We start from the raw sequence: 27,464 nt of genomic DNA, 5'->3' as shown, positions 1-27,464 counted from the left end.
TTAAAAATAAAAAAAGAATTGCACTGTTCAAAACACTAATTTCATAGACTTTTGCAACTGTCGTTTTAATGTCAAAATAAATTTATTCTTCTCAATTAACAAATAAAGGAAATACATAGTAAAGAAAAGTAAGGGTCGATACTCAGGGACTTAAAAAATTTCAAATTTCTGTTTGAATTGTTTAAACCAGACGATAAGTCGTAAAAAAAGGTTTGGTAAAAAGGATTAAATAATAAAAAGCGATTTAAAGAAAAAAAATAGAGAAAATAAAAATTGAAGGTTGAAAATGAATATGGTAAAAATAACCTCAAGCCTCGCTTTGACTTAATTTCATTCGGATCATCAAATTAGATTTTTCCTTCGGGATTCACGTCGGTTACTTTGTCTACAAGGATAATCCTCGTGACTCTATTTGTATACCGAATACCCGAGGCAATATTTGATTCCAGCTTCGGAAATTGATCTAATCAACATCAATTGTCGTAGATCAATAACCGTTTAAGTTCGTGAAAACCGACTCGGATTGTTGTTTCAATAACTATCAATTCCGATCTCAATTCCCTCTTGGCAAGACAATCTCGCCAAGTGTGTTACCAGGAATTCAAATGTGCTTTCAATAAGTCTATCATTCTTTCCAAACATTTAATCGCAACACCTTGACCAGAGTCAATCTTTGATTTTGGAACTGTTTTGATTTTAAAAAATAAGCGCAGAGATCGAGATAGATATTTCGAAGTTATTAAGGTGCTTTTCAATTCTCACGTTGGAATTGAATCATCGCTTCAGCTCTCGGCTTATGAGAAAATTAGCTAAGTATGACTTTTGTCATACTTAGCATGTTTAAAATAAAACTTAAAATAAAAATGAAAACGAAAACTTGAAAAGAAAAGAAATAACTTTATAAAACTAGAAGGAAGAAGAATAAATTTTGAGTTGTGTGTTTAAGCTTACCCCAAAAGGGTATTTATAGCCTCTAAAACCCTAAAGATAAACATATAAATTAAAATTAAAATAATCCTAAAGATAATTCCAAATGTTTTCTAAATTCAAACTTTAAAATTAAAAATAAATCTCCTAAGATATCTATGTTCGTCCATCTTCCAGAAGGCGCTTACTAGATCTTCTAAAAAACGGCTGATGACTGAACCTTCTATAAATTGTCACGTAAGATCGTGTCATGCCTAGAGAAGTGCCAATGTCTCCAACCGTGACCAAATAATAAAAAAATGCAGAATGCGCCCGTTTTATTACATATTCTAGAAAGTAAGATATGAACGAAAATAAGAATAACACAATCAAATCAGCAGCAATAAATTCATAAAAACGAAGAATTAACGAGCAAATATTATCAATTTAGAACACTCATCATACTCTTTTGTTATAATAATAATAGGGCAGCTCGAGGAATTTAAAATTATTGAGAAACTGGGGGGGCCAACGCCACTTGTCCATCGGTTACAGCTCCACTCAGCTAGCTTACTAAATAATGGTTGTTTGTCCCCCTTATGACCAAGATTCCATACATGTATCTATATATTGCTGTGTCCATTTTCAACCCCAGAATCGCATCTCCAGATTCATATTCCCCGTTTCTAAACTGAAAAATACATTGGCTGAAAATGGCACGGCCGGCAGGTTGCGGCGAGGCCATGGGATTGTTGAAGAAATGGTCGTGGACTCCGGATGAAGACCAGAAGCTCTTAGCTTATATCGAACACCATGGCTTCAGGAATTGGCGTACTTTGCCTGCCAAAGCTGGTAATTAAATATCTTTTATATATATACATTTTGGTTTTTACATTTGCATATATAAATGATTAATTAAACTGTTCTTCTTTTTCCATCTGGAAGAAGGGCTTCGAAGATGTGGAAAGAGCTGCAGACTGAGGTGGATCAATTACCTGAGACCTGATCTCAAGAGGGGGAAGTTCACTCTACAAGAAGAACAAACTATCATCCAACTCCATGCTTTTATTGGAAACAGGTAAAGATGGCAATTCTATATTTGTATCTCAAAACTATAGATTCTATATTTTGGGTTTTGGTCCCAAGGTTTTTCGGGTTATTTGTTTTTAGTCAGTTATGTATGAATTATTTTAAGTCATATTAGGATTCAGATAGTTTAGAATTTAGTTCAGTTACTAATTTAGATTGTTTTATTTTAATGATTAACTGAATTAGGTCGGATTTGAATTCATAATGAACAAATCAGTTTTTTGAAGTTCAATCAAAATAGGTCTAGAATAAGGAAAGTAAAGTTTGTGTTATATTTGGGTATTTCAGCTTCAAGCCTTTGTTTCCAAGATAATTGTTACTACTATGGTAGATAGGGATAGTAATGGATCGACTTAGGTCGAATTTTTGGCAGTACCAAACATTTCATCTGATTTAAGTTTAGAGAAGTTTCACCTAACCTAAAATCAAGGATGAACACTCACTCGATCTGAATATAAAAAATTCTCATTTTATTCCGTAAAATAATGATCTAATTGAAAATATATAGAGAGAGGAGACTATTATAGCAATTATCCCTAAATATATATATGAGAAAACTATACTATTATACAAGGTTGAGTCAGATTTGATATTTTTCATTCTAAATTTGAACTTGATCCTAACATGACTTTATCCTTCACAAAATCTAACTCGACCCTACTTGAACTTAAATTTAAAAATATATATATGGAATTATAAGATTAGATCGAATTATAAGTTGTAAACCATCAAATTCGGATCAGATTATAATTCCCGATTATAAGTTAACAGGGAAGAAGGTAGGAGCTCGTTGAAGCCTTGGGCTAAATGGGTAATTCCAAATTTATCTCATTTAAATATTAAAAGTTTAGTTTAAACCTTTAAACACTTTAGCTAAATTATATATTATGACCTATTTTAAAAATTACTAGTTAATTAAAGTTTTATTTTTTGATCTCTAAAATTTTATAATTTTATCTTGATTTCGTGACTTTGTCCATGATTCTCAAGGATCTCTCCAAATCCCTTTTCTTCCAGCACATGTTCTTTCTTATTGTCCGTCAAGTGTTTAATTATGCACTTAACTCTTTTGATGCTACTCTTTATCGACACATTTTACATTTTTTAAAATACATTCTTGATATCATTTATCACAGTATTTTAATGTGATTTCCTCAAAGCTTTATATTTTTCTGTCATTTTTGGACAATGTCATATATGATTCATTCTCAGCATCAGTCATCGACTTCCATTTGCCAAGCACCTCTTGTCTCACATGAAATTAAGCATAAACGTTTCTTAATCAATAAATTAAAGATAAATAATACTCATTCTAAATTCAATTTACATATATAACCCGAGTTGTAATTACTAGCTTCCTTCATCCTTTGGCATTCAGTTATACTGTCAAGATTTGAAATTTGTAATTAATTTCAAGTTCTTAAATACTTTAATCCAATTATCATTTCAACAACAATTACACAAATACATTGATACTTACTAGAAGTACATATATCCACCTAGTAGTTGCTTTCGATTTTCTTCAGTCTCCATACTCTTCGGCTCCATTTCAAAGTCATCTTCGCGAAGAACAATTGAGAGATCCATTGACTTCGTTTATCCTTCATATATCAGTTTATGAATATTCAAACATTAAATTAAATCAAATACAAGTTACATACAATTTATCCAATATAGAAGTATCGATAACTGATCCTATAGTAACTACTTGCGTTCAAAGGAATGATAATAGAGTAGTTTCTAATACAAGTATCGATACCTATAACATATACAACCTACAATATCAATTTCTACCTATAATGTTCTATAAAAGTATTGATATTTATTTTCTACCAAGAATATCAATATATACCTATAATCGGTCTCAAATCTTTCTTTACTTCGAAAACCCTAAACCTTAACCCCTATTTTCGAATACAACAAAAAAAATTAGGGTTTCGACAGCATACCTTTCGATTCGATTCTGATTTTGTTTCGCAACAACAAAGAACTACAATTTCAAAAACGCCTTGCTTTTATTTCGTTGCAGCCAAAACGCTTCGATTTCAAAAAATACGAGTGTTTATGTAATGCCTTCTATTTCATAGAAATGTATTGATACTTTTGTTATGCCTTCAAAATATTTTGACCAGTTATGCTAATTATATTTAATCGATACTATTCCCCAAGTATCGATATTTTTGTGTAAGGTATCGATACTTTCAAGCCGTTTTCTTTTTTGCAATTCTTTTAAATGACTTAAGTATTGATACTTTTATACATATACTTACAAAAGTATCGATACCAAACTATAACATATTATGTTAACGTAAATAATTCCGGTAGCGTTTAACCGTTTTTGTCAAATTAAAATTGGTATTATCAAAATCAGTCGTGCTATATCGATTTTGTCCAATTTCAAGTGGTATTGTCAAATTTCTATCGGTTTTGTCTATTTCAACCAATTTTGTCAAATTCGTAAGCAGTTTTGTCACATTGCAACCAGTTTTGTCATTATATTGTCATGTATTAATACATGTTTGTAAGGTATCAATACTTTTGAGCCGTTTTTATTGCAATTCTTTTAAAGTACTAAAATAATGATACCTTTATACATATGCTTAAAATCGTATTGATACCAAACTATAACATATAATGTTTAAGTCAACATTTCTGGTCTCGATAAACTGATATTGTCTAATTTTAACAGGTTTTCTTCACTTTCTTATATTATACTATATATATCGATACTTGTGTGCACGATATCGATACTTCTTACATGTAAATCAACACTTGTATGGATAATTGTCTACATGTATTGAAAAATAGTATCGATACCAAACTATAATATATTATGTGTAAATCAACATTTTCGGTCGAGAATACTGATTTTCTTAAGTTTCTTATATGTTACTACACATATCGATACTTGTACATCATTACCGATACTTAAAATCTCACATTTTTTTCCGGTCCAACCTACCTCAAATGTTAAATTTTCATCGGTTTGTTTAAGTTCCAACCTGTTTTCTTCTCATGTATCGATACTTGTATACATGAATAGAAAAAAGTATCGATATCTAAATATAACATATTATGTGTAATTCGATATTTTCGATCGCACTCAACCAGTTTGTTTAAGTTCCAACCTCTTCTCTACTCATAAACTCATGTACTGATATTTATATATATGTATCGATACCTACCGATAACCAAAGTTTATCGGTTACCAAATTTTTTAATATTTATTCATATTTTCCACCTACAACATTATATTATGTCAACATTTTCAATAGCGCTTAACCAACTTTGTTAATTATCATATTAAATTTCTAGTCACTCTGTCTCTTAGCCTTATATTAGTCCGCCTTTCCTTAGACATTCCCCTCAATTTTAGGTTGACGATTGAAGAACCATTCCATTTACAGATAGGGAAATTTTGGTATCGCATGCATGCATGCAATTCTTTCCTTTTCCTGATCAGTCACAGACAATTCTACGTAGCGTTTTTTGTTGTGTGTGAAGGTGGTCAGCCATTGCAGCTCACTTACCCAACCGAACCGACAATGAGATCAAAAACTACTGGAACACACGTATTAAGAAAAGGCTTAACAAGATGGGGATCGATCCCACCACCCACAAGCCCAAATCTAACCCTTTCTTCAGCTGCAACAATGATCGAAAGGCGGGCACACTGAACCACATGGCTCAATGGGAGAGTGTCCGGCTCGAAGCCGAAGCCAGGTTGGTTAAGGAGTCAAACAAAATCCTTTCATCTTCAAAAACTTCCCAACAGCAGAACAATCACAACAAAAGCTCGACACCATCGACTAATAATAAATCAGAGTGCCTCGACGTTCTCAAAGCATGGGAAAGCGTGGTTTCTGACATGTTCACCATCTCCTCCACCACCACCAACTCGAACCAAGTTATATTCGGGTCGAACCAGAGCTCTTACGAGCTTGGTCTAGTTGAAGCCGGTTCAATTACACCCGTTGGAGGAATCGTTGAAGATGAGTTCATGTTGGAGGACGATAGATCGAAGTACCAAGTATCGGAATTGAATGAAGGATTTGATAACTCCATGTGTTTGCGTGATACTACGTATCATTGGACTGGTCCTGCAACGGATCCAAACATCGTCGAGGGTTTTTCAGATATCTCCGTGTATGATTTCGATTACCCGATGGACATTGGGGTGTCGATATCTATTTAACAAAACCACCAAATATTTTTATGGGAATTATGCATAGATATGTACGTTGAATCCAGCATTGAGAATTTGACATCTTTCGATTAAATTTTTTAATTGCTTATTATTTTTGATTTTAATTTTATTTTGATTTGATTTAAAGAATTAACGACACTATCCATTTATACTCGTACAATTCTCAATGTTATAAATATGTGACTAAAATTTGACGCATATTTACAAAATCTTCTAATTTATAATTACATGTGTAAGTGGACAAAGCGTTTGGTGAAATGTTCATATATCACTCGTTTACTAAGTTAAATAAATTAGCATGAACAAATTTTTTATGTTCATTTAATAAACAAATGAACATAAATAGTGGTGGGTTCGTTTATGTTAAAAAAAAAACTTGTTTGAAAGCTCGTTTATCAACTTATTTATACTCTCATTTACTTGGTTCTCATTTTCCTTTTATTTTTTTACATTTAAAAAATATTGGTGAAAGTAGGGATTAAATTAAACACAAAGTGATCTTAGGAGTTCAAATCTTGAAGCCTAAGGAGTTTAAAGACTAGTGACATAATTTTACCATTTTAAAATATATAAACAATCATGTTTGTGAACGCTAAACGAATATATTGACAAACATATAAAAGAACATGTTCATAAACCTTAAACAAACATGTTCACGGATATATAAAACGAGCATGCTCACGAAAGTTAAACGAATATGCTCATAAATACTAAATAAATTAATCGAGGACGGATATCTTAAAAAAATAAACAAATAAACACTAGTACAATATTAAAAATTTTAAAAAAATTAAACATAAATATCTTTAAAAAGAAAAAACAAACATAAATACTAATTTATTCATTAAAACCTTAATAGGAAAAACAATTATTAGAAATGAATAGTACAGACACACGCTTTTATGGTGGTGAACAGATTCTGGTCCATTGTAAATGCAACTTAAAGCGATGCAAAGTTAACAGATCATGTCAGGGCTCGGGGGCCCCTCCTCTTCCACATTTTCTTCAAATTTTAATATTACTACGAATTCTACTGAACGATAGTATTAATATACGACTAAAGAAATATGTTACTGATTTGATTATTATTTTTTAATATTTTTAATAAAAAATTACCTAAAAATATTATTATTGCTATATTTTTTATTATTATTGAGAGATGTAAAGAAAAATATGCTTAGGGTTTTGAGCCAAATCTCCTTTTTCAAGCTACAAAAGTAAAGTTGCTGCTCAATAATCAAACATCCAAGACCCTGGCTACATACCCGAATGTGGACCAACACATCTGTGAAGCTCAGCAAATACATTTCTGCCGATGCCTTCATGTTGTGCAATGGCTTCTCACTCTGTTGCTGCTCTTCGTGACTCGGTTGATGAACCCGATTGTTTTGCCGGTCAACGTAGGGTGTTCCCAATAAATGTTCCTCATGTTCTCATAGTACCCATAAACCAGAGCCGTCATCATAAACAGCTTTCACTTTGGGTTTTTTTTTCATAGATGCACAACCAATCCTCTTAACATCAACTTCAGGCAGCAACTTCTCCCCTATAGTACATGCTGAAATCTATCCTTCACGTATTAGAACATTCTCCGTTAATTTTTAATTTTTGTATATCATTCTCGTGCTTCACTGTAACACCTCAATTTAGGGGTTAAATTTAAGAAAATATAAATTGGTGAATTTAATTGGTATTTTTGAAAAGAATTGGGGATTAAATTGTAACATTTCAAAGTTGGAAGACCGTTTTAAGAAGTGCAGGAAGTTCAGTGACTAAACTCATGGTTTACCCATTTTTATTAAATCCCTCATTCCCGTATATTTTCTGGAAAATTTTCAAGATTTTCCCTCTCCGATCTACTCGTCGTCCGACCTCCGATCGACGAGCCGAAACCACCATCATGTTCGTTGTCAACCGAGAAACAAAACCCCTCAAACCTTTCGTCGTGAATCATCGCCATTCGTCGTTAATTTCAGTCGGAAGTATCGTCGGTAATAACTCGGTTTTAGTTAGTTTTTCATCGATTTACAACGATCGGGTCATCCGTTTACGACACCTTTCGCACCATCGTGTTCGTTGCATCGTTTCGAGTTCGCCGGTGTCATCCTTGGTCTCCGTCGACAGCGGCTCGTGAGGAGGTGAAGCGGTCAAAGTTTCTGATTTATTGAAATCGAGCTCTCTGCCGTTCAAAATTGTGAACCGAGCTTTGTAAGTATCTTGAAATCGCTCAAAATGATTTTTAAGAATTTTTTCGTGATTTTTAGGGAGCCGGAAGGGGTCCCACGCGCCGCCACTGCGCGTGGGGATGGTCCAAATGACCGGTTTGACCAGTTTTGGTGCATAGTTGACTGGTTTGACCAGTCATAACCCGACCCGACCCGTTTACCCGACCCGACCTGTTGACCCGTTGACCATTGACCGGCGTTGACCACTGTTGACCAAAACTTTGACCGGCTTTGAACGGGCATTAAACGACCTTTGAATTCGACCGAGTATACCTATCCTGACATTTTTCGACGTTCCAAATCCGATTCCGCAGTCCTTTTCTCGACATTCGAACCCGAAGGCCTCAAAATTTCCAGTCAAACCCGTTGACTTTGATTTTGACCGAAAATTCCAAATTTCTGAAAAGTCATATTTTATGCTTTCGACGTCCTGAATCCGAATCCGAAGTCCGTTTCGCCAAATTCGAACCCGGTAAGCCGTCTTTCACTGATTTATCACCCGATTCGATCCGTTTATCGCAATTAAGCTTCGTTTCTGATATAATTTATGTTGATATGTATCTGAGGAATTATTGGAAGTTGAATTGAAGATCAAAGGCATACGAATGGAATTTTTATGGTCGATCAGTATTGCACGGAAATCGAGGTAATACTTTACTACCTCTTTATGCTTTGTGGAACATGTTTATATTGATAAATGCATGAACAAGATAATGTTGGTCACTTTGGTGGAGTTGAATAGTTTATACACTCGATATGATGTGGTAGAAATTCTGTAACTAATTACGGATCGAATGACTAATATAAGAGATTAAGGAATTGTGAGATTAAATTACAAGTTTGTGATTAGTGATAAAGAAATCAGCCATGTATCTGCAACTTATAATTTATTTCATCAAAGGTTAAATGTTAAAGGTACTTGGATGGGAAATTATGAGAATACTCTGGTAGGGTAAAATTATGAAAATACCCTTATGTTATAAAAAGACAAGATTTGAATATGGAAGTTAGATAAGAGGATTTTACAGACATATTGATCTGATAAAAATATTGATGTGTATAAGAAATGTTAGTTTTATTTGGAAATTATGGATAACCGGTTTTAATCCTATGAGAATTTGTGAAGGATACTAGAAGTTTGTTGAGAGAACCGTTTCAAGATCAGAGAGTATTCAAGAAAGCAATTAATCATAGGATCTCTAAATTATATTATTTTCGTTAAGAGCTAATATCGAAATTATCTGGTTAAGAAATTACGGAAATGCCTTAAGAGATAGAATAGTCTGAGTTGACTCTAAATGAGAAAATACTTAGAGGATTCGTACTTAACTCGATTAAGTACGGATTTGATTATTAAAATCCTGACTTAGTGCAGGAAAATTCCTGATGTTCCGTTTGTAAAATCTGAGAAGGCACTTGACCCGGAAATATCCAAGTTATGAGTAAATACCTGAAGAACAATTTGTCGGGGGTGTTCTGTTGTCAGAATTGTTCGAAAGGACTGAAATAAATGATAAGATTGAATTTAATAGTAAGATCGGGCAGAATGAAATGATTAAAGTACACTGAATCTGTACAATGACCAAAATACCCCTGTAATGGAAATGACCCAAGAATATCACCAAGCTCAGGAATGATTGGATATCCTCGAGCTCTGAAATAAATGGAATAAAACTGAACACCAAAATTACCAAAATAACCTTATGGCCTAAACTAAGTAAATACCTTGGATTAATTAAGGAATCCAAATAAGCATAGGTATTGGACTACCTTTAAAAGTTATGGAACATAACTTAAGTGAGCAGATCAACCTTAATAATATGTCAGTACCTGAACGAAATAGATATTACTTGAATGCATGTTCGTCTACTCAAGTTTAGCTCAATGATAATTTTGGAAGTATTCAGCTCAGCTCAACTCTAGATTGCATTCGGTACTAAGAATTGGATATTTGTTCGACAAATCAACCACGAATACCAAACTGAACTGAACGGAAGTACATATGTATATGAGATTCAGAAACGTACGGAATTACTCTGGAAAATCCTGAAGTAACTGGAATAGACTTGAATGCTAAATGAACTAAGCATCCTCAAGCACTAAGGATTAAGTAAGTGATGTGAATGAGTCTGGAAACATTAATGAACATACACAATGTACTGTTCTTCTGGATCATGAACTACAAATCAAGCACGTTAGTATTTCATGATATATTATAAGCGTAAAATTAAAATAAAGACATTGGAAGATTTATTCAGTGATGATTTCGAAAATGATCTATGGACAAGAGTTTGTGGTATTAAAGAGTAAATACCCTGGAAGAACAATGAATTGATCAATCGACAAGCATTAATTTTGGGAGTTATTCATTTAAGAGTTGTTTGATAATCCGATCAATCGACATAGATTGTAAATGTCCTGAATCTTCATTTCTTCCTTACAGCTCAAGTCATATTCTGAATAATTGATGATTTTGTCAGTTATTGAACTCTTCCAATAGTGATCCTGAATTACGATATTCTATCGGCATACTGAATAACTGTGTTTCTCTGCCTGATACAGTACCTCTAAATAATACCTGTAAACTCTGGTCTGTTCCCTAATTATATAAATATTTTATCTGATTTCCGAATTGAATTCTGTTCTGATACGTTACCTGAATTCTGTTCTGATTCTGATATGGATTATGTTCTGATATCTTATATGAATTCTGTTTTGATTTCTGATATCTCCGTTTACCGACGGAGAAATGTTTTATCTGGGGAGTTTATTGTTGGAGGAAGATTACTGCAGGCTCCTCGGCTGTGTGCTCAGAGCCTTACTGTTACTGGTTGTGCGGGGTGTATGGTTCCGGGGAACTTACACAAACAGATTGTGAAATGATGGGGGTGTATATATATATATGCTTTAAATATATATATATATATATATATATATATATATCTTTTTACTGGTTTTATGAGAACACACTAGAAAACCTATTCTGATCTCCTGAACTCAGTCATCGAAAATATTTTTCTGAACTGAAAGCTCATTGCCCGTTACCATCTGAAATATCAGTAGGATCTCTGCTCAGCATAAAAATCTGTAAATGTTTGGAAATAATAAGGATATGTATGTTTATCTGTATATGCACGTTCTTCAGCATCATCTGGTAGTTCTGTATTACTGAGCTTTTCGAAGCTCACTCTATTACTCACCTTTTTCAGGTTAAAAGAATTGTACCAGTGCATCTATCGACTTCAGTAAGGGAGTTCTTCCGGCGTTGTTGCAGAGTATGGTACATGTGATTAGGGGGCATGTAATTGTATTTTGATTTATATACGAGTCTGGAAATTTGTTTTATTTTTAAATAGTGACAACTGATTTTATAAGTTACACGTTTCAATAAAAGTTTTAAATTTTCCGCTATTTTTACAGTGGGTCGCTCCGGTGGCCCAAATGTGACACCCCAGATCGGATCTGGTTACCCTTATCGGTCTGTGGGGGTTACATTCACAATTATCGGAAGATCTTAGAGTATTTATAAATTTTTTTATACCCTAAAATTCCAGAAAATATAGAATGAACATCTCTAAAAATAAATTCTTGAGTATAAATATCTCTAGGTTCAACATTAAAACTCATTAAAATTTGTATTTCTTTGGTTATTTATTAAAGTTATATTTTTTTTCTTTCATTTTTATTTTTTTTCATTATTTACTTTTCATAATACTAAGCATCATCCAATCCGTACTTAACTAAACTTTATTTAACCTAAAGCTTTGTGATGCTCAATTTCTAAATCATGAGAATTGAGACTTATTCTTAACAACTTCGGATAATATTCTTCGATTCTTTAGAAATTGGGAATGACAATAGGCCATTCTCTCAAAAGTTACAATACTTTTATCTTAAAAAGTCATTGATTTGAAATGAGATTTGACTTGTAATTGGGAAGACAAATCGGTTGGTCGTAATTCGACTTCTGAGTCATTAGCACAAGATACTATAACTTGAGTCGTCCTTTTTCATAACTTAAAGTTGTCCTTGTGCTAACGACGATAGGTGTGGTTAGTCCAGCAAAGACTGAATTTCAGAGATACACTTGGAAATATCACTTAACTGAAGAGAACAGTTAGTTACAGGGGTTGAGCCCTGTTGACTATAACCGACATGCATCAAGGAGAAAGAATTATATTTCAATGATCGACCGAAACTGAGGCTAAGGAAAGTCTAAGGCTATATCATCTCAATCGAATTCTTTTACCTTATTACTTTTATTTACTTTTTCATCATTTTTCATTTACTTTTTATTCTTATCTTATTACTCTCAATATTTCTAAAATCTTCCTCTTTTGTTTTTGCAAATTATTCAATCTAAAAAATGACATTGTTAATTTTCTTAATCCTTATGGATCGATCATACTTCTCTATACTACTTTCATTTTTCTATTTAAGAGATATTATTTATTTGACAAGTTCAACATTTGTCAGGTCCATTCCTCATCTGTTGCGACTTTTTGCTAAAAAAATAAGAGGTACACTGTATATAACAACCACACAATTCAGTTGTTCCCGTCAATAATCTACATTTGTATTTTTATTCCATAGACCCTTAAAAACTCTAAAAATATATAATTGAATTTTTTTGGGATAATATATATATTAAATCCAAAAGAAGTAGCAAGCTGCTACAAATCAACAAATATTATTATTTCAATCAAAAAGAAAAACTCAAGTAAATGAACAAATTTTAAGAGAGATCAAGATTTTTATATCAAATAAAATAGAGGAAGATCTAAATGTTACAGAATTAAAGTATATGGACTAAATTTAAAAGTTTGAAATAGTAAGGGGTGACAAAGACATATTTAAACCAAAATTAATGGTCTAAGATCTGTCCCGGTTTTATTTGGGCTCAATTACAAGTAGAATAGTCCGTCTTGTTTTGATATTTTTAAAATAAAATAAGAAAAGTAAAAAGAATAAAACTTTCTGAAGGGTTTTAGGAGGTTTTAAGCGAAGCTGCCTCGAATGCCTACTTCCAACAACAAACAACGATTCACACAAGCTCTTAACTCGTTGATTTCGACCCGTTTCCAACTCACCGAGTCCTTCAATGTCGACCCCAACCCGGAATCCTCCGATCCTCGAACCCCATCAATCCCAGAGCACAACGCAGTTGACCCAGAGCCTGATCGACCCGACGACGATTCCTCGAATTCAGGAGGGAAAGAAGAAGAAGAAGAAGAAGAGTGTGGGTTTTGCTTGTTCATGAAATCCGGAGGCTGCAAGGAAAGCTTCGTGGCTTGGGAAAATTGCGTGGATGAAGCCGAGAAGAACGGCGACGACATCGCCGCCAAATGCGTGGAAGTAACAGTTGCTCTGAAGAAATGCATGGAGGATCACCCAGACTACTATGAGCAGATATTGAAAGCCGAGAAAGCAGTTCATGAAGAAGTCCTTAGGGAGTTGGGAAAAGGAAAGGCAGCTAAAGAAAATTCTGAGAAAAAAAATTGAATCCGAGGAGGATTTGAAGAACAATTGAGGTGGCTGCTTTTTTGGGTTTTAAATTTGAAGTGTTTTTAGTGGTGAATTGGCCCATTTTGATGTCAAAGGATGATACTTCTTTGGGTACTTACTGATTTAATTTTTTTTAAGAAAATGTTGAAAGAGAGGAAAGGTTGAAAATTCACGAGAATTGTAAAAAAATTCCGGTGATTAGTCACCGAAACAAACATTTTTTGTATATGAATCATCTTTGTTTGTTTAGATTTCTTTAATATTGCAACTAGTGCTTAGAATGATCTTTCAGGTTGCTGATTATTCACTGGTTGATTCAATTTTTGCACCCTGATTTGCTTAAAAGAACGATCTTTTGACATGATCTGGGTAGCCAATGACTCCCTCATAGCTTTCCAAGAACACCGAAGGCCTTATTGATTGTAGTCACTGGTTGAATCAAGTTTTGCACCCTGAATTGTTTAAAAGAACAATTTTTCAAACGTGTTCTGAGTAGCCAATGACTCTTTTATGGCTTTCCAGAAACACTCAATGTCTGATTGATTTTAGTCACTGATCGACTCGAGTTTTGACCCTGAGTTGTTTGAAACAGCAATCTAACTTTCTTCATGCTCTGGGTTGCCAATGACTGATTCATAGCTTTCCAATAACTTCCGAGGCCTTTTTGACTATAAGGTACGTGTTTTATTCCATTCTTCTGTTGAAAGATTGTTAATGAGCCCGATTTATCAACCTTTTAAGAACTGAACAAAGAATTGTTTTGGGGTGTTTTCTGTGTAAATCTGCAGACTGAGGTGTTATGAGGCATTCTAATTCAAGTTTTTAGCTTATTGTAGCACTTAAATCTTCAGCTGTTTCTCCTTATTAAATGCCCTATCAGTCTATTTTCAGCTTTACATTTGAAACCCGAGTATAAATACTGCTCAAAATCATGTTTGAAATACAACAGTATAATAATATGGATGCCTTTGCTTGCACTATTCTTCTCATCTCAATCTTAGCTTCTATTACTATAACAATCCTCTTTTTCGCTTCTAAATCCTGCAGTGAACTCCCACACAAGAGGATATTGCTCGGGATTTTCTCAATATTGTTTCCAAACCTGGAAGTATGTCTTCACAATAAAATGGCTGAAATCCTCGAACGAAGCAAGCAGACGATGCACATCCAACAATATTCATGGCTCACCGGCGCCAAAATCCTGATCACCAGTGGCCCAGCAAATGTGCGCCATGTGATGAGCACAAACTTTGCTAATTACCCCAAAGGGTCGAAATGGAGGGAGCATATGGATGTTTTGGGAGACACCCTTTTCAGTGCTGATATGGTAGAGTGGGAATCTGAAAGAAAACTTGCTCGTTGTTTCTTTAGTCACCACAAATTCCATGATGCCATGACGGACATTGTTTGGGACAGAATACAGACAGGCCTCATCCCCGTCCTTCAACATTTTTCTGAACAGGCTTTAGTCGTCGACCTTCAAGATTTGTTCCTAAAACACATCCTCGACATAGCTTGGATTATGTCCATCGGCTACAATCCCAACTCTCTGAGCACCGAATCTCGAAAAGACGTGCTCTCCCAGGCTTTTGAAGATGTCTGTGAAGCGGCTTTTACTCGTTTTTTAGTGCCCCATAATCTGTGGAAGTTACATAGGTGGCTGGGAATCGGCAAAGAAAAGAAACTTAAACATGCTCGGGAAACCATTGATCGTGTCTTTGCAGATTGTATCTCAAAGAAAGATGAGGATGGCTTCAATTACCAAGCTTTTTATCACCGGACCTTCGGATCAGCGGCTACTCGTAAAGGGATGAGGGACAACGTTGTCAGTCTCATATTTGCAACACAAGACACAACTAGTTCGGTTCTCACCTGGTTCTTCTATAGTGTCGCCAAGCATCCTTACGTTGAAGCTAAAATCAGAGATGAAATATCTGAAAGCAGCCCGCAAGAATTGAACAAATTATTTTATCTACATGCAGCATTATGCGAAACGTTGAGACTGTACCCACCAGGACCACTGCTATCGAGAACAGCTGTTGGAGCAGACACACTCCCGAGCGGCCATAGAATCGAGCGAGGCATGAATGTTGTGATTGCAGTATATGCGATGGGAAGGATGAGATCAGTTTGGGGAGACGATTGCCATGAATTCAAGCCGGAGAGATGGATCACCGAGCATGGGGAGATAAAACACGTGCCACATTACCAGTTTATGGCATTCAGTGCAGGGCCGAGAATTTGTCTAAGGAAGGAATTAGCTTTAACGATGATGAAGGCGACCGCAGCAATGATAATATATAACTATGACATTCAGATACTGAAGGATCACCCATCTGAGCCGAAGAATAGCGTTGTCTTCCACATGAAGCATGGACTCATGGCTAGGATCAATAACAGATGGACTTGATGATCCCATGCATGCTGCTCATCTCATCTCTATCTATTGTTAATTTGCTTGTGACAAATACGAGTTCTTAGACAGACGTCTACTATACTTTAGTATAATAAAAATTTTAATTCTCAAAATTTATATATTATATCAAATTTATCTTAATTTAAAATTCAATTTTTATGTTAAAGCTTTTATCCATTAGTTTCTTTTTACACTTTTAAATTGAATGAGTCTATTAAATCAGAACAAACTATCATAAATAAATTAATGTTAAATTATTATTATTATTATTATTATATTAATATCATTATTATATTAGGAAAGTAATATAATATCTATAGGAGAAGAATAAACAATTTAAAAGAAGAACAAAGATTTTTTTTAAATGATAATTTTAAATATAAATAATTAAATTTATTGATTTATTTTGAATCAAGATTAAATTAATAGAATATATATATTTTAAAAATTAAAATTCCTATTATTTTAGATTACATTATTATTTTATGTAATATTTAATTTATAATAATATTTTAATTAGATAATTAAATTATAATATTTTAAAAATAATTAAATTATTACTGAATACGTAATTAAGTGGCATTAATATTATTTTACCCATATTTTAAAGACAAAACAGCTTAAGGACGAATCCTATGTTTTCCGGATATGTAATAAACTTGCCGAGACGTTAGCGTATCTAAAAGTATTCACAGTTTACGTCTCTTCCAATTCCGTCCCACCACGTAGCATATTTAACTTCCACCTCTGTCTATTATTTTCACAAACTTCTATTTTTATTCTTTTTTCCGTTCTCTTCCTCTTCTTGCACCCACTGTTTTTCTTTCTCCGTTTGTCGAATCGAAGTTTCTTCGTTGACCATGATTCTCCGATCGGTTTTGGTCCTGGTTCTGTTGGTCGGGATTTTATCCCCTGCATCGGAATCTTTAAGGTTTGAGCTGCAATCGGGTCAAACTAAATGCATCGCCGAAGACATAAAAAGCAATTCAATGACTGTCGGAAAGTACCACGTTGTTAAACCCAACGAAGATCACCCTTTGCCTGATTCTCAAAAGCTCACCGTCAGGGTATTTTAAAAAAATCCAATCTCTTTTTTTTTTCGATTTTCGAATTTCGATAGTAATGATGAAGTTTTGGCTGTAAATTATATGTTGTAGGTAACGTCGTCGTATGGGAACAGTTTTCACTCGGCGGAAAAGGTGGAGAGTGGACAATTTGCATTTACGGCGGCGGAGCAAGGAGATTACATGGCTTGCTTTTGGGTGGCGGAGCATTCGCCGCAGATCACGGTGACCGTTGATTTTGATTGGAGGACTGGTGTCCACACTAAGGATTGGACTAACGTCGCCAAGAAAGGTCAAGTCGATGTAAGTATTTCAATCCTTTCAACAAATGGAAGAAAAATCCAATTATTTTCATTAATTTGTTGTTCTGAATTTAGGGTTTATCTCTCTATGTGAATTGCTTATATATATACATATTCAGGTAGAGTTAGACAGAAAGTTTTGCATTGTAAAACATTCGATTTAGGTTGCTTGTTGTAGTTCTAAGTGTTGAAAGCTAAGTAGATTTCTTCTAATGATCATTGGAGTCATCTTGGTTGATTGGAACTACCCGAAAAAATATTAAAACCCAAGTTGCTTAAGCTAAAGGGTGTTGCTGTCTCGGTGTTCTATAGAAAATTACTGCCTTTGCTCGATGGTCAAGGTTTGTTAACTTTACTTATACAGATCTACCATCTTCACTTAGCGTTAGGCGCTGGATATAAAGTTCAGTAGGCCGATCTCTACGCATGAAAATTTCATTGTTATTGGTTTAATATTTGGATATGTGGATTGGGCTATAAAGTAGATGCACACATTGTCTTTCATGTTCGTTTTTGCTGCTGTTGTGCTGAGAATATAGTTTAAGATTCCGACGTTTAACTCGATATAGATTGTGAGATTATACTATTCAAATAGAAGTACTCTCCTTAGAGCAAAAACCGTAGAGTTGCTTTCCCATATGCTCCCAAGTCATATCTGTAACACCCCCAACTCTTATTCGACCCGGATCCGAGTCTGAGGTGTTACATTGACTTTTCAAAACTTGTCTCTCATAAAATCATGAAAATCTAAACTTTCATTAAATAAAATTCGTTATTTTACATAAATTAAACCGTTTGATTTTACAAAACCTATCAGAGCATATTTAAACTCAATTTATTAGTACATGCCAATTATATTCGAAGTAACACAATACATCTAAAACATCTCTTTTCTGATCTGAACTTTGTAAGGGAGATGCTAACCTGTCTTGCTCCACTTAACTTCTCTTCTCGCTTTCCGGAACCTACGTGTGAAACACTACACCCTAAGTTTACGACTTAGTGAGCATAAAATATATATATAAGGTAAAATATAACTCCTAACGATGAGTGCATGAATAACTAATGCTATCATTTCATACGAAAGTATACATTCTTTCTTGTAACCTATACACATATGCACATATTTTACCATCTACGTTCTTATTACTTTTATATCATACTCAAACATATATCCGTTCACACATCAAATCCACACATGCATATAATTATTTTCATTCCTACCATTATCATATTATTGTCATTAATTCCTTTTTATCGTATAATTCTATACTTATCATTTATATACATCATATCATATCACCAAACAAACACATAACATCACATAGAATTTACTCATATAATATCTTTTCGATAGCCCATGTACACATGTGAGAACTAAAGATATGCGAGTACATTGAGGTTGTGCACATATGCTGTCACCACAGCTCGTATAAGTCTCACTGAGTGGCATGTGAAATATGTCCCGAATGGCCACTATCCATATGTTCCGAAGAACATAGGTAATTGTCCATATGTCCCGAAGGACTTAGGTAACCCTCGGCTGTTGGCATGCCAACTATACCTCTAGCCCTCATGACACATAACATGGGCATGATTATTACTTATATCATTTTACATGTTCACATGTACATGTCACTTTTCATATGATTTCATATCCATATATCACTTAGCTTATAACACTTCTCTTGTGTTCATATGACATGTATATCATTGTCATCTCTTGTTTACATATGTTTTACATAAATCACATATATTATGGACACTTAACATGTATCATATAAACATATATTCCATTCATATTCACATAAACATATCCTTATACTCCTAGAATTCTATACCATTGAACTTACTTCACTTTTCATGTTATCACACAAGTATATCTTATATGTCCTATCCATAACATATAGACTGATGCATGTACTCGTGTACTATTTAATGTAATTTGCATGATAATACCATATATACTCATATCATATAATAATTTCACCTAGGTCTCCCTCATAGAGTTTATACTACATGTTCATATAATTTTATTTTATTCTATAAGATATTTCTACTCATCTTATCTTACTTTTCCATTTGTACTCATATAAATAATTTATAACTGTTCACGTGATTTAATTTCACTAACATGTATTCATACAAATTATATAATCTATTTTTCTTATCTCACCTTATTTAGATATCAATTTAATCTATTTATTTAGTTCAATTCCTTATAGTTCCTATAAACTTCTCATATATTTCTATATATATATATATATAATCCGCTTGTCACTATTTCATTAAGCACCTAAATTTTTCCAATATAACTTATCTTATGTGTTCGTATTATTGCTTATATTCAATTCTCCTAATTGATATACTATTCTCCTATTATCCTATAGGTCACTATTATTTAGCTTATCTCACTTCTCATTTAATCATTTAATTCTATTATACCAGTTTACATAAATTATCATACATTCATGTACTTGTTTAGCTCATATCCCTATTATGTATATGACCTTTACACATGCTTATCTGACTCATGTCAGTTCCCATAAACACACTTTTATCCTATTATCATATTATTACATAATTTGTCTCATAATTCATTATCATATGGTTTATCTTTTGCTCTCTTATAATTACCTATCTCATGTAGCACATCAATCACACAGTAGCATATCAACATATATATTTATGCACACATACAAAGCATAACAAACATATGCTCGTATTCATGAATTCATATAATTTAATATGGAAATAGACTCATCGCAAGTCTTATTTCCTTAAAACTTCGTATACCTAGTAGTAAGCACTCACCTGACCTCACTGGTCAATATCGTTTTCTTATCTTATCTCGATGCCTATTTCTTTTCGACTTGCCTGGACGTTGATCTCGATCGATATCTACACAATCATGTATACATATTAACATTCCAAATACTATAATTCAATCTTTAATTTCTTAAGCTAGAAGAAAGAGTTAATCCAAATTTTCTCTTACAAGGGTATCGATACCTCCCCCTAGGTATCGATACCCCTATTGCATTCTGAAATTCTCCTTCAAAGATTGTATCGATACCTTCCTTAAGGTATCGATATCCTGGGTATCGATACAATTCTTCAAGGTATCAGTACTCCTAGAATTCCTTCCTTAATTTTACTCTTGAGGTATTAGTACCTGTTGAATGGGTATCGATACCCCCTTGCCCAGAATTCACTTTTAAGCCCGAAAATTCACCCAAACTTACTTTATTCTTCTTATGTAACCTCATTTTAGCCCTTCAAACTTAACTACACTTAGCCTAGCCAACTTATATCACTTGAACTCAACTTTATATCCCAAATTCCCTCTTAAATTTGGAAACCAAGAATCTTACCATTTTCTCAACATGTTCTAAATTGGATTCTATCACTTCCTATTTCTTAATTCAACTGATGACAAGTCAAATTTATCTTCAAATTTAACTTATCAACTCTTCTTCAAGATTTCACTTAAAAACTCCTAATCTTTAATCCATATTATCTTTTCCATCTTATAGTTTTAAGATAACTTAAGTTTTCCTTAAACTTATGTATCATCCAATGATCACAACCAACAAAAAAATTCAACAAGAAATTAATCATCTGAAAAACTCACATTTTCTTGGAGCTCATGGCCACGATGGAGAAGAAGAGAACCCACTCTCCAGACTCTTCTTTTTTTTTCCCTCTATTCCCACGTTATATCCTATATAAAGGGGGAAATCTTTCTTATAAAATTACCATTATAACCTTCAAACTTTCCATAATTACCATTTAATCTAATACAGAATATTCTTATTTAAGTCCTTGAACTTTTAACTTGTTTCGAAATCGAGCACATAGTTTTCAAAATTTGCAATTTAGTCACTAGCCCTGATTTTGGAATGTTACAATATCCTTAGCTAAAGATTATTGCAGTAATGATGCATGCTAATTAGGGAAACCCTCTCTACCAACACATGTCCCACTGTCACTCTTCACGAACTTACACATGCGAGGGTGGTTTGTGTTCCTATTGCTTCGGATCTCTAAGAGTACACCCTTAATTGGGAAATAAACCTACTTTGATGTTCCGTGTCGCTCGGATTCTTTATTTCGGAAATGAGCATGAGAAATACTATGCAACATAAATGGTGCTTATGTTTTTACCCTCGTACGAATGCTATGTGAATACCAGGCAATGGAACTGGAGCTGAAGAATCTGTATGATACTGTTCAATCCATTCACGAGGAAATGTTATATCTGCGTGAAAGGTAAGGAAACATCTTATCAGTTGTTGCAACATAGTTCTCTTCCTTCAAATCATATTTCTTAACTCACTGTTTTCGAATCTGCATATGATTTTTGATTTCTAGAGAAGAAGAAATGCAGGAGCTGAACAAAGCTACGACCTCCAAAATGTTCTGGTTGTCGTTCCTCTCGCTGTTTCTTTGCTTATCGGTTGCTGGGTTACAATTTTGGCACCTGAAATCCTTCTTTGAAAAGAAGAAGCTCATTTAGGTTTGTAAGACCATAGATTTTCACTGTTTATGTTGTACTCCGGCAATATATTTTGACAGAGATTTTCATTGGGATGTTTATCGCTGATTTCATCAAACCTTGTATGCAATTCGAAGTTTTTAACCATGGAAGAAAAAGGGAAAGAAATCATAGGAAATGGGTAAATCTTTTGTGTGTTTTCAGAAGATGGCCGAGTTCATTAAGCATTCCAAATTTAAAAAGAAATTTCCACAACATAAACCCGCTGTCTATGAAATGCATAGTGCCTGTGATGCAAAACTGAAACAGAAACCGACTTACCTTGGTTTTAGATCTCGATGAATTATGACATTTGGCTCATTGTGAAGATAAGCCACTCCCCTGGCTACAATTTATAAAGTAAAGATTAGCAAAATAGCCATACATATTAGAAAATACTAAAAGCAATCACACAGCAAATGCATATTCTCCGGAGCAAGATTCTAGCCATACATGTTAGAAAGTGCAAAAAGCAATCACACAGCAAATGCATATTCTCCAGAGCAACTACCTGTCGAAACTGACAAATGTGGTACGGATGCTATGGGTGTGTATCTGACATGAGTATAGTTAAAGTTGTCTAAGTTTTTCTATATATTTAGAAGATCCTTAGAGGTTCATATCCTCGTATCAATATATTAGATACGTGTGTGATATGGATATTCAGTAAGGGTAAAGAGTCGAAGCAAATGTAGGTTCTAAATTCTCTCACTGTTTTCCTCCAAGTTTTACTTGGATGCAAAAGCAGGACGACACATGTAGCTGCACTTTCCACCTGCTGTACAACTTAAAATAGAAACATTCTTGTATACCTTGCAAAGTTGACGGCTGTTGATGAACTAAGAGCTCCTTTTTCCCTGAGATATTGGTGAAGATCACCATGCAAATACACATAATGATAATATAAAAAAGGTAATTGAAGTAAAATTTGAGTTTCAAAATAGAATAATCAACAGAGAGATTGGATTGAGAAACATGTCTATTCATGTACCCCTCTTAAATAATCAGTAACCAACATATGGGGCTTCTTGTCAGTGACAGCTCCAAGGAATTGAACCACATTATGATGGCGGAGCTTTACAACCACCTTCGCTTCATGCCGGAAATCCTGACAGCACCAACAGAGCAGAAAACACAGAATTGTATTCTAAATTCAGTAAAAAAAAAACAGGACAGATAGCAAATTAATCATGCCACAACGAGCATCAGATTATTCGGGCAAGATGTGGAAGTGACTTTCAAAAGTTGACGCTAATTACTGTCATTACAGAAAATTTTCCATGCCTTCTTCAGTGAATAGTCATGATTATCTTTCCTTTGGGTGCTTTTTCATTGTAAATGAGAACATAATTTTCTCAAATATGAGCTTATAAATAAATCTTTCTAAAAAGCAGAAAAGGGCGTATACATTCAGCTATCTCTGTGTATAGGGAGATGAATGAGATCATACTTCTAAAGACCATTTATGAAAAGGGTCAATTTTAATGTAATTGTCCACTACGATTGTCGCATTCAGATATAGTAAATCTCGATTTCAGTAAATTAGATAATTAAAAATTACCTTTAAAGTGGCACCGTATTCTTCCAGCGATCTTGAGCGTTGACATCGGCGGCGCCATATTCAAGGAGGCAGGTGGCGACGTCGATCCATTCGTGGAGGCACCATATCCAAAGACCCATCTTCCTCTAGAAGCTTACGAACAGCGCCGGGGTCGTTTTGATGAGCATGCCATAAGATCATCGAAGTCCGGCTCAGTCTTGCCTTCTCTTTCTTCTTATCGATCGACGACGTCGAGCTCACCTTCCCATCCGTTCCACGCGCCGTCAATACTCCGTCCGATCTGTCTAAACGGAAAAATAATTTCTATGGCTTATAATGTAAATACATAAATAAAAGTAAAACTGCTCCTGATTTTCAGTTTTCATACTGAAAATAGCTGTGTCCATAATTACAGTGGGAACCGTCGTAAATTGCTCTAGTGTAGAATAATATTATTTAAATGATATTTATAAAAAAAATACATTAATTTATAGATTTTGGATTAAGCTAACATCAAATCAAATAAAAAATTATAAACAATGATTATTTTTGAGATAATTGAGAAAAAAAGCCACGTTAAAAAAATATGAGATCTACTAATTAGTCGAATGGTTAATGATGTAGGTTTAAATCATTAAAAAAAACAACTTGAAACGTGTTCTAGCAAAATATCATCCAAGACAAATGACAAGATAGTCTGAATCAACTCCGCATATTGGAATCAAATGTTCTGCCGCGATACACCACAAAACAGAAACATTTAAACATGTAATATCTAGCATGCAGTTGTGCGTCCGCAGTTGTGCGTCCTCGGTTAGGAGTGTTCATTTTTCGCTTTTAACTGAATTAATCGTCTGAATCGAATTAGTTCGATTAATTCAGTCGGCCACTAAATTAGTTTGGTCGGAGAACGGTTAATAAATTTTTAGAATTCGGTTAACGATTAATTTGGTTCGAAATCGGTTAATTAACAAAATTAATCGAAATTAAATTTTAAATATATTATATATAACATATAGACTCGGCTCAAATCATTTAAAACTCAATTAATAATTTAAGATCCAATAACTTTTAAACATAAATCAATATTAATTAATTAAAAATCCATATAAATTTTTTATTTTTATAATTATATATTATTTAAGTTAATTGTAAATTATTTTTTGAATTAAAAAAATCAATTTTTATATAAATTAGAAATTTTTTATAAAAAATCGGTAAATTCGAAAATTAATCAATTTAACCGAAATTTATTCAGTTCATTTAATATTTTCAAAAAAAAAAGTTCAATTCGGTTATCGGTTAAAGAAAAAAAATTCGATTAATTCGATTAATAATAATTCGGTTCGATCAGCCACCGTTTTAACCGATTGAACACCCCTATCCGCCATGGTTAATTTGTCCCCGGTTCGAAGCGAGCAGTGACTACCTATAAGCATCGCTAGACCTCACACCCTATGCCATTATCTTAGCAGACCTGACATAGAGGCTATCTACGACCTTGCCAATGTTGGAGATCGTTTCCAATGTTGCGGGGTAGATGCCATCAGTCCTGGGATCGTAGAATATGATGAGGCATCCGTTACCCTTATCCAGAGTCCCTGCAAACTTCTTATCTAAAATCATCTTACAAAGTTTCTTCTCCACGTGGGTCACGGGCAGTTCAATTAATTCGGCAATATGAGCAATCTCAACCCTCGAGAAAGGCTCAATCAATCTGCAAATATTCTGCTCCAATAGAGTGTCCTACAAGGAAAAAAGATGCCTGTGAACAATAGGATCTTCCTCCAGTTGGGCCTTGAAATCTCGAAGTGCAATCTCGAAAAGCTTCAGGGAACGTTTTGCATGGGCATCAGCAACAGCTTTCATGGCATCAAGTTCAGGCCCCACGTATTGTAGCCCCGCTTTCGTATTATACCAGCAACATCATCAGCCTGGCTCACCATTATTTTGCATAACAGCATATACTTGAGGCTAACTACAGCTCGAGGATCTTCAAGAGCATTGAACGCTTCAAATGCTTCGAAAATATAGCTATAAGCAGTTTTGTAGTCCTCCTCTGCATGGAGGATTCCAGTCTGCAAATCTATATTAACCTGTTGAGCTGGTGGGACATAAATTGCATTTGCTGCTGTTCTTGCAGCTGTTAGAGATGCCTTGGCTTTTGGCAGGTTTCGAAGAGAGAAGTGAAGCTTACTCTCCAACAAATCTATGTCAACAAGAAGTAGCTTGTCATCCAACCTTCTCACCTCCTTAATTAGGCCAGAGAGGAGATTAAGTGCTTCCTGGTACTCCTTGTTCTCCATCAAAAGAGCTGCAAGCTTTGCTTCAACTCGTTGGCGTAGGAAAGGTCGCTTCTCGGAACGAGTTCACTGCACAGAGAAATCTGGAGATCTGATGTTCCAGGTATTTTAGCTACATCATCAATTATACCACGTACAATTTTGGCAGTTTTTGCCTTGGGAATTAATGCAAAAAAGGGCCTCAATTGGGTTCGGTTCTCTTGTCTGAGAAGATCGGACAGGTTTGTTATGGCCTGCTCTTTAATCCGCAAGGCATCAGGAGAAGATGAAGGATTTTCTAAGACACGGTAGGGGATTGAGATAGCTTCAGATGGTGTTTTGGCTTCTATGGCATGAGCAATTGAATCAGTGGTTGCTGGGAGATGCGATGAAGACATTGCAATTTGCAAATGCTTAGTAATTCCAAATCCTGCAAAATCAACAATTCAGTTTGAAATAGATGGACTTGAATAAATAGCAAAATTCCAGTACAAAAGTGAATTAACCCAAGAAGTTTCTAACTACTTTGACAGCAAGATTGCAGCCGTGTTAGTCAGTAAAATATTATATCGAACCAATCCACAGAATGCATCGAGGAATTTAAGAGCAACCAATTAAACTGTTTCTTTGCTCAAGACAAATACAAGCATCATCAAAGGCAACTCATCCTAAAATTTGAAAACACAAAAAACTTTATTATTGTCAGCCTACAAATATTGTTTTTATTTCCATGTGCCATGTCAGAGATATACAAAAAATAAATGTGGAATCAGTAACTCTTTGGATAACATATACTGCATATTGCAACTACAAAATATGTCACTTGCTCTAGGTATCAACATACTGCAAACGAACAAGAAGAAGGGCATCAAAGTTTCCTAATCCCACGTATGATTTGTTCTCCTGTTAATCTTCAATCACGCTAACTTTAATTAGTTATGAGTTAGATAAAGATTTATTCGTTTAAGTTCAAAATTATATTTAGTTCGATTAGACTGTTCATCTTACTATTGTATGTTGATAAAATTATTAAAAATATATTTTAAAGTATATTTAAAATTAAAAAAAAGGGTTCAATTATTTAAACCGAATCCCTACCTATTAAAAGCGAATAAACGATTGCGTTTTGCTACATGGCCAACTTTTCTTATTTGAAATGCAAATATCTTAGCGGGTAGATTGACCGGTAGATGCTCCAATTACCGTTGGCTCCAACTATAAGTCAACGAATATATTTCAAATTTTATTTATTTATTTTTAAAAATAAAATCAAAATCATAGTGATAATTGAAAATATAACCACAAATAAAACGAACAAAATAAAAAATAAAAACGCTCTTTTTATTTTAAAATATTTTTTTTTTCACTAAAAATCATACTATCAAAATAAA

General features: G+C 34.0%; 3 protein-coding genes, 1 long non-coding RNA gene and 1 pseudogene across 4 annotated transcripts; 3 read left to right on the top strand and 2 right to left on the bottom strand.

The window, feature by feature from the left end:
- Positions 1–473: 473 nt before the first annotated feature.
- LOC120118176 (transmembrane emp24 domain-containing protein p24delta9-like) lies at positions 474–22,304 on the top strand. The gene is made up of 6 exons (XM_039138303.1): positions 474–479; positions 11,573–11,580; positions 17,143–17,415; positions 17,506–17,715; positions 21,910–21,986; positions 22,089–22,304. Exons 3-6 carry the CDS (start codon positions 17,209–17,211, stop codon positions 22,231–22,233), a joined length of 639 nt encoding a protein of 212 aa, XP_038994234.1. The 5' UTR covers positions 474–479; positions 11,573–11,580; positions 17,143–17,208; the 3' UTR covers positions 22,234–22,304.
- LOC120118243 (transcription factor MYB106-like) lies at positions 1,643–6,190 on the top strand. Its single transcript, XM_039138344.1, has 3 exons — positions 1,643–1,758; positions 1,855–1,984; positions 5,500–6,190. Exons 1-3 carry the CDS (start codon positions 1,650–1,652, stop codon positions 6,188–6,190), a joined length of 930 nt encoding a protein of 309 aa, XP_038994275.1. The 5' UTR covers positions 1,643–1,649.
- Positions 14,859–16,379, top strand: LOC120118174 (alkane hydroxylase MAH1-like). Its single transcript, XM_039138301.1, has one exon. It carries the CDS (start codon positions 14,864–14,866, stop codon positions 16,340–16,342), a length of 1,479 nt encoding a protein of 492 aa, XP_038994232.1. The 5' UTR covers positions 14,859–14,863; the 3' UTR covers positions 16,343–16,379.
- Positions 22,305–22,528: 224 nt separating the features above from the next.
- LOC120118177 lies at positions 22,529–24,107 on the bottom strand. Its single transcript, XR_005515723.1, has 3 exons — positions 23,813–24,107; positions 23,243–23,359; positions 22,529–23,108 (listed from the first exon to the last, which is right to left on the bottom strand). It is a non-coding gene; the product is annotated as an uncharacterized LOC120118177 (long non-coding RNA).
- Positions 24,108–24,484: 377 nt separating this feature from the next.
- LOC120118185 lies at positions 24,485–26,486 on the bottom strand (annotated as a pseudogene).
- Between the last annotated feature and the right edge of the window lie 978 nt (positions 26,487–27,464).

This window comes from Hibiscus syriacus, unplaced genomic scaffold, assembly GCF_006381635.1.
Source record: "Hibiscus syriacus cultivar Baekdansim isolate YM2019G1 unplaced genomic scaffold, ASM638163v2 tig00110327_pilon, whole genome shotgun sequence".
Lineage (NCBI taxonomy): Eukaryota > Viridiplantae > Streptophyta > Magnoliopsida > Malvales > Malvaceae > Hibiscus > Hibiscus syriacus.
Note: the sequence above shows the minus strand (reverse complement) of the source record. Positions and strands in the feature narration are given on the sequence as shown.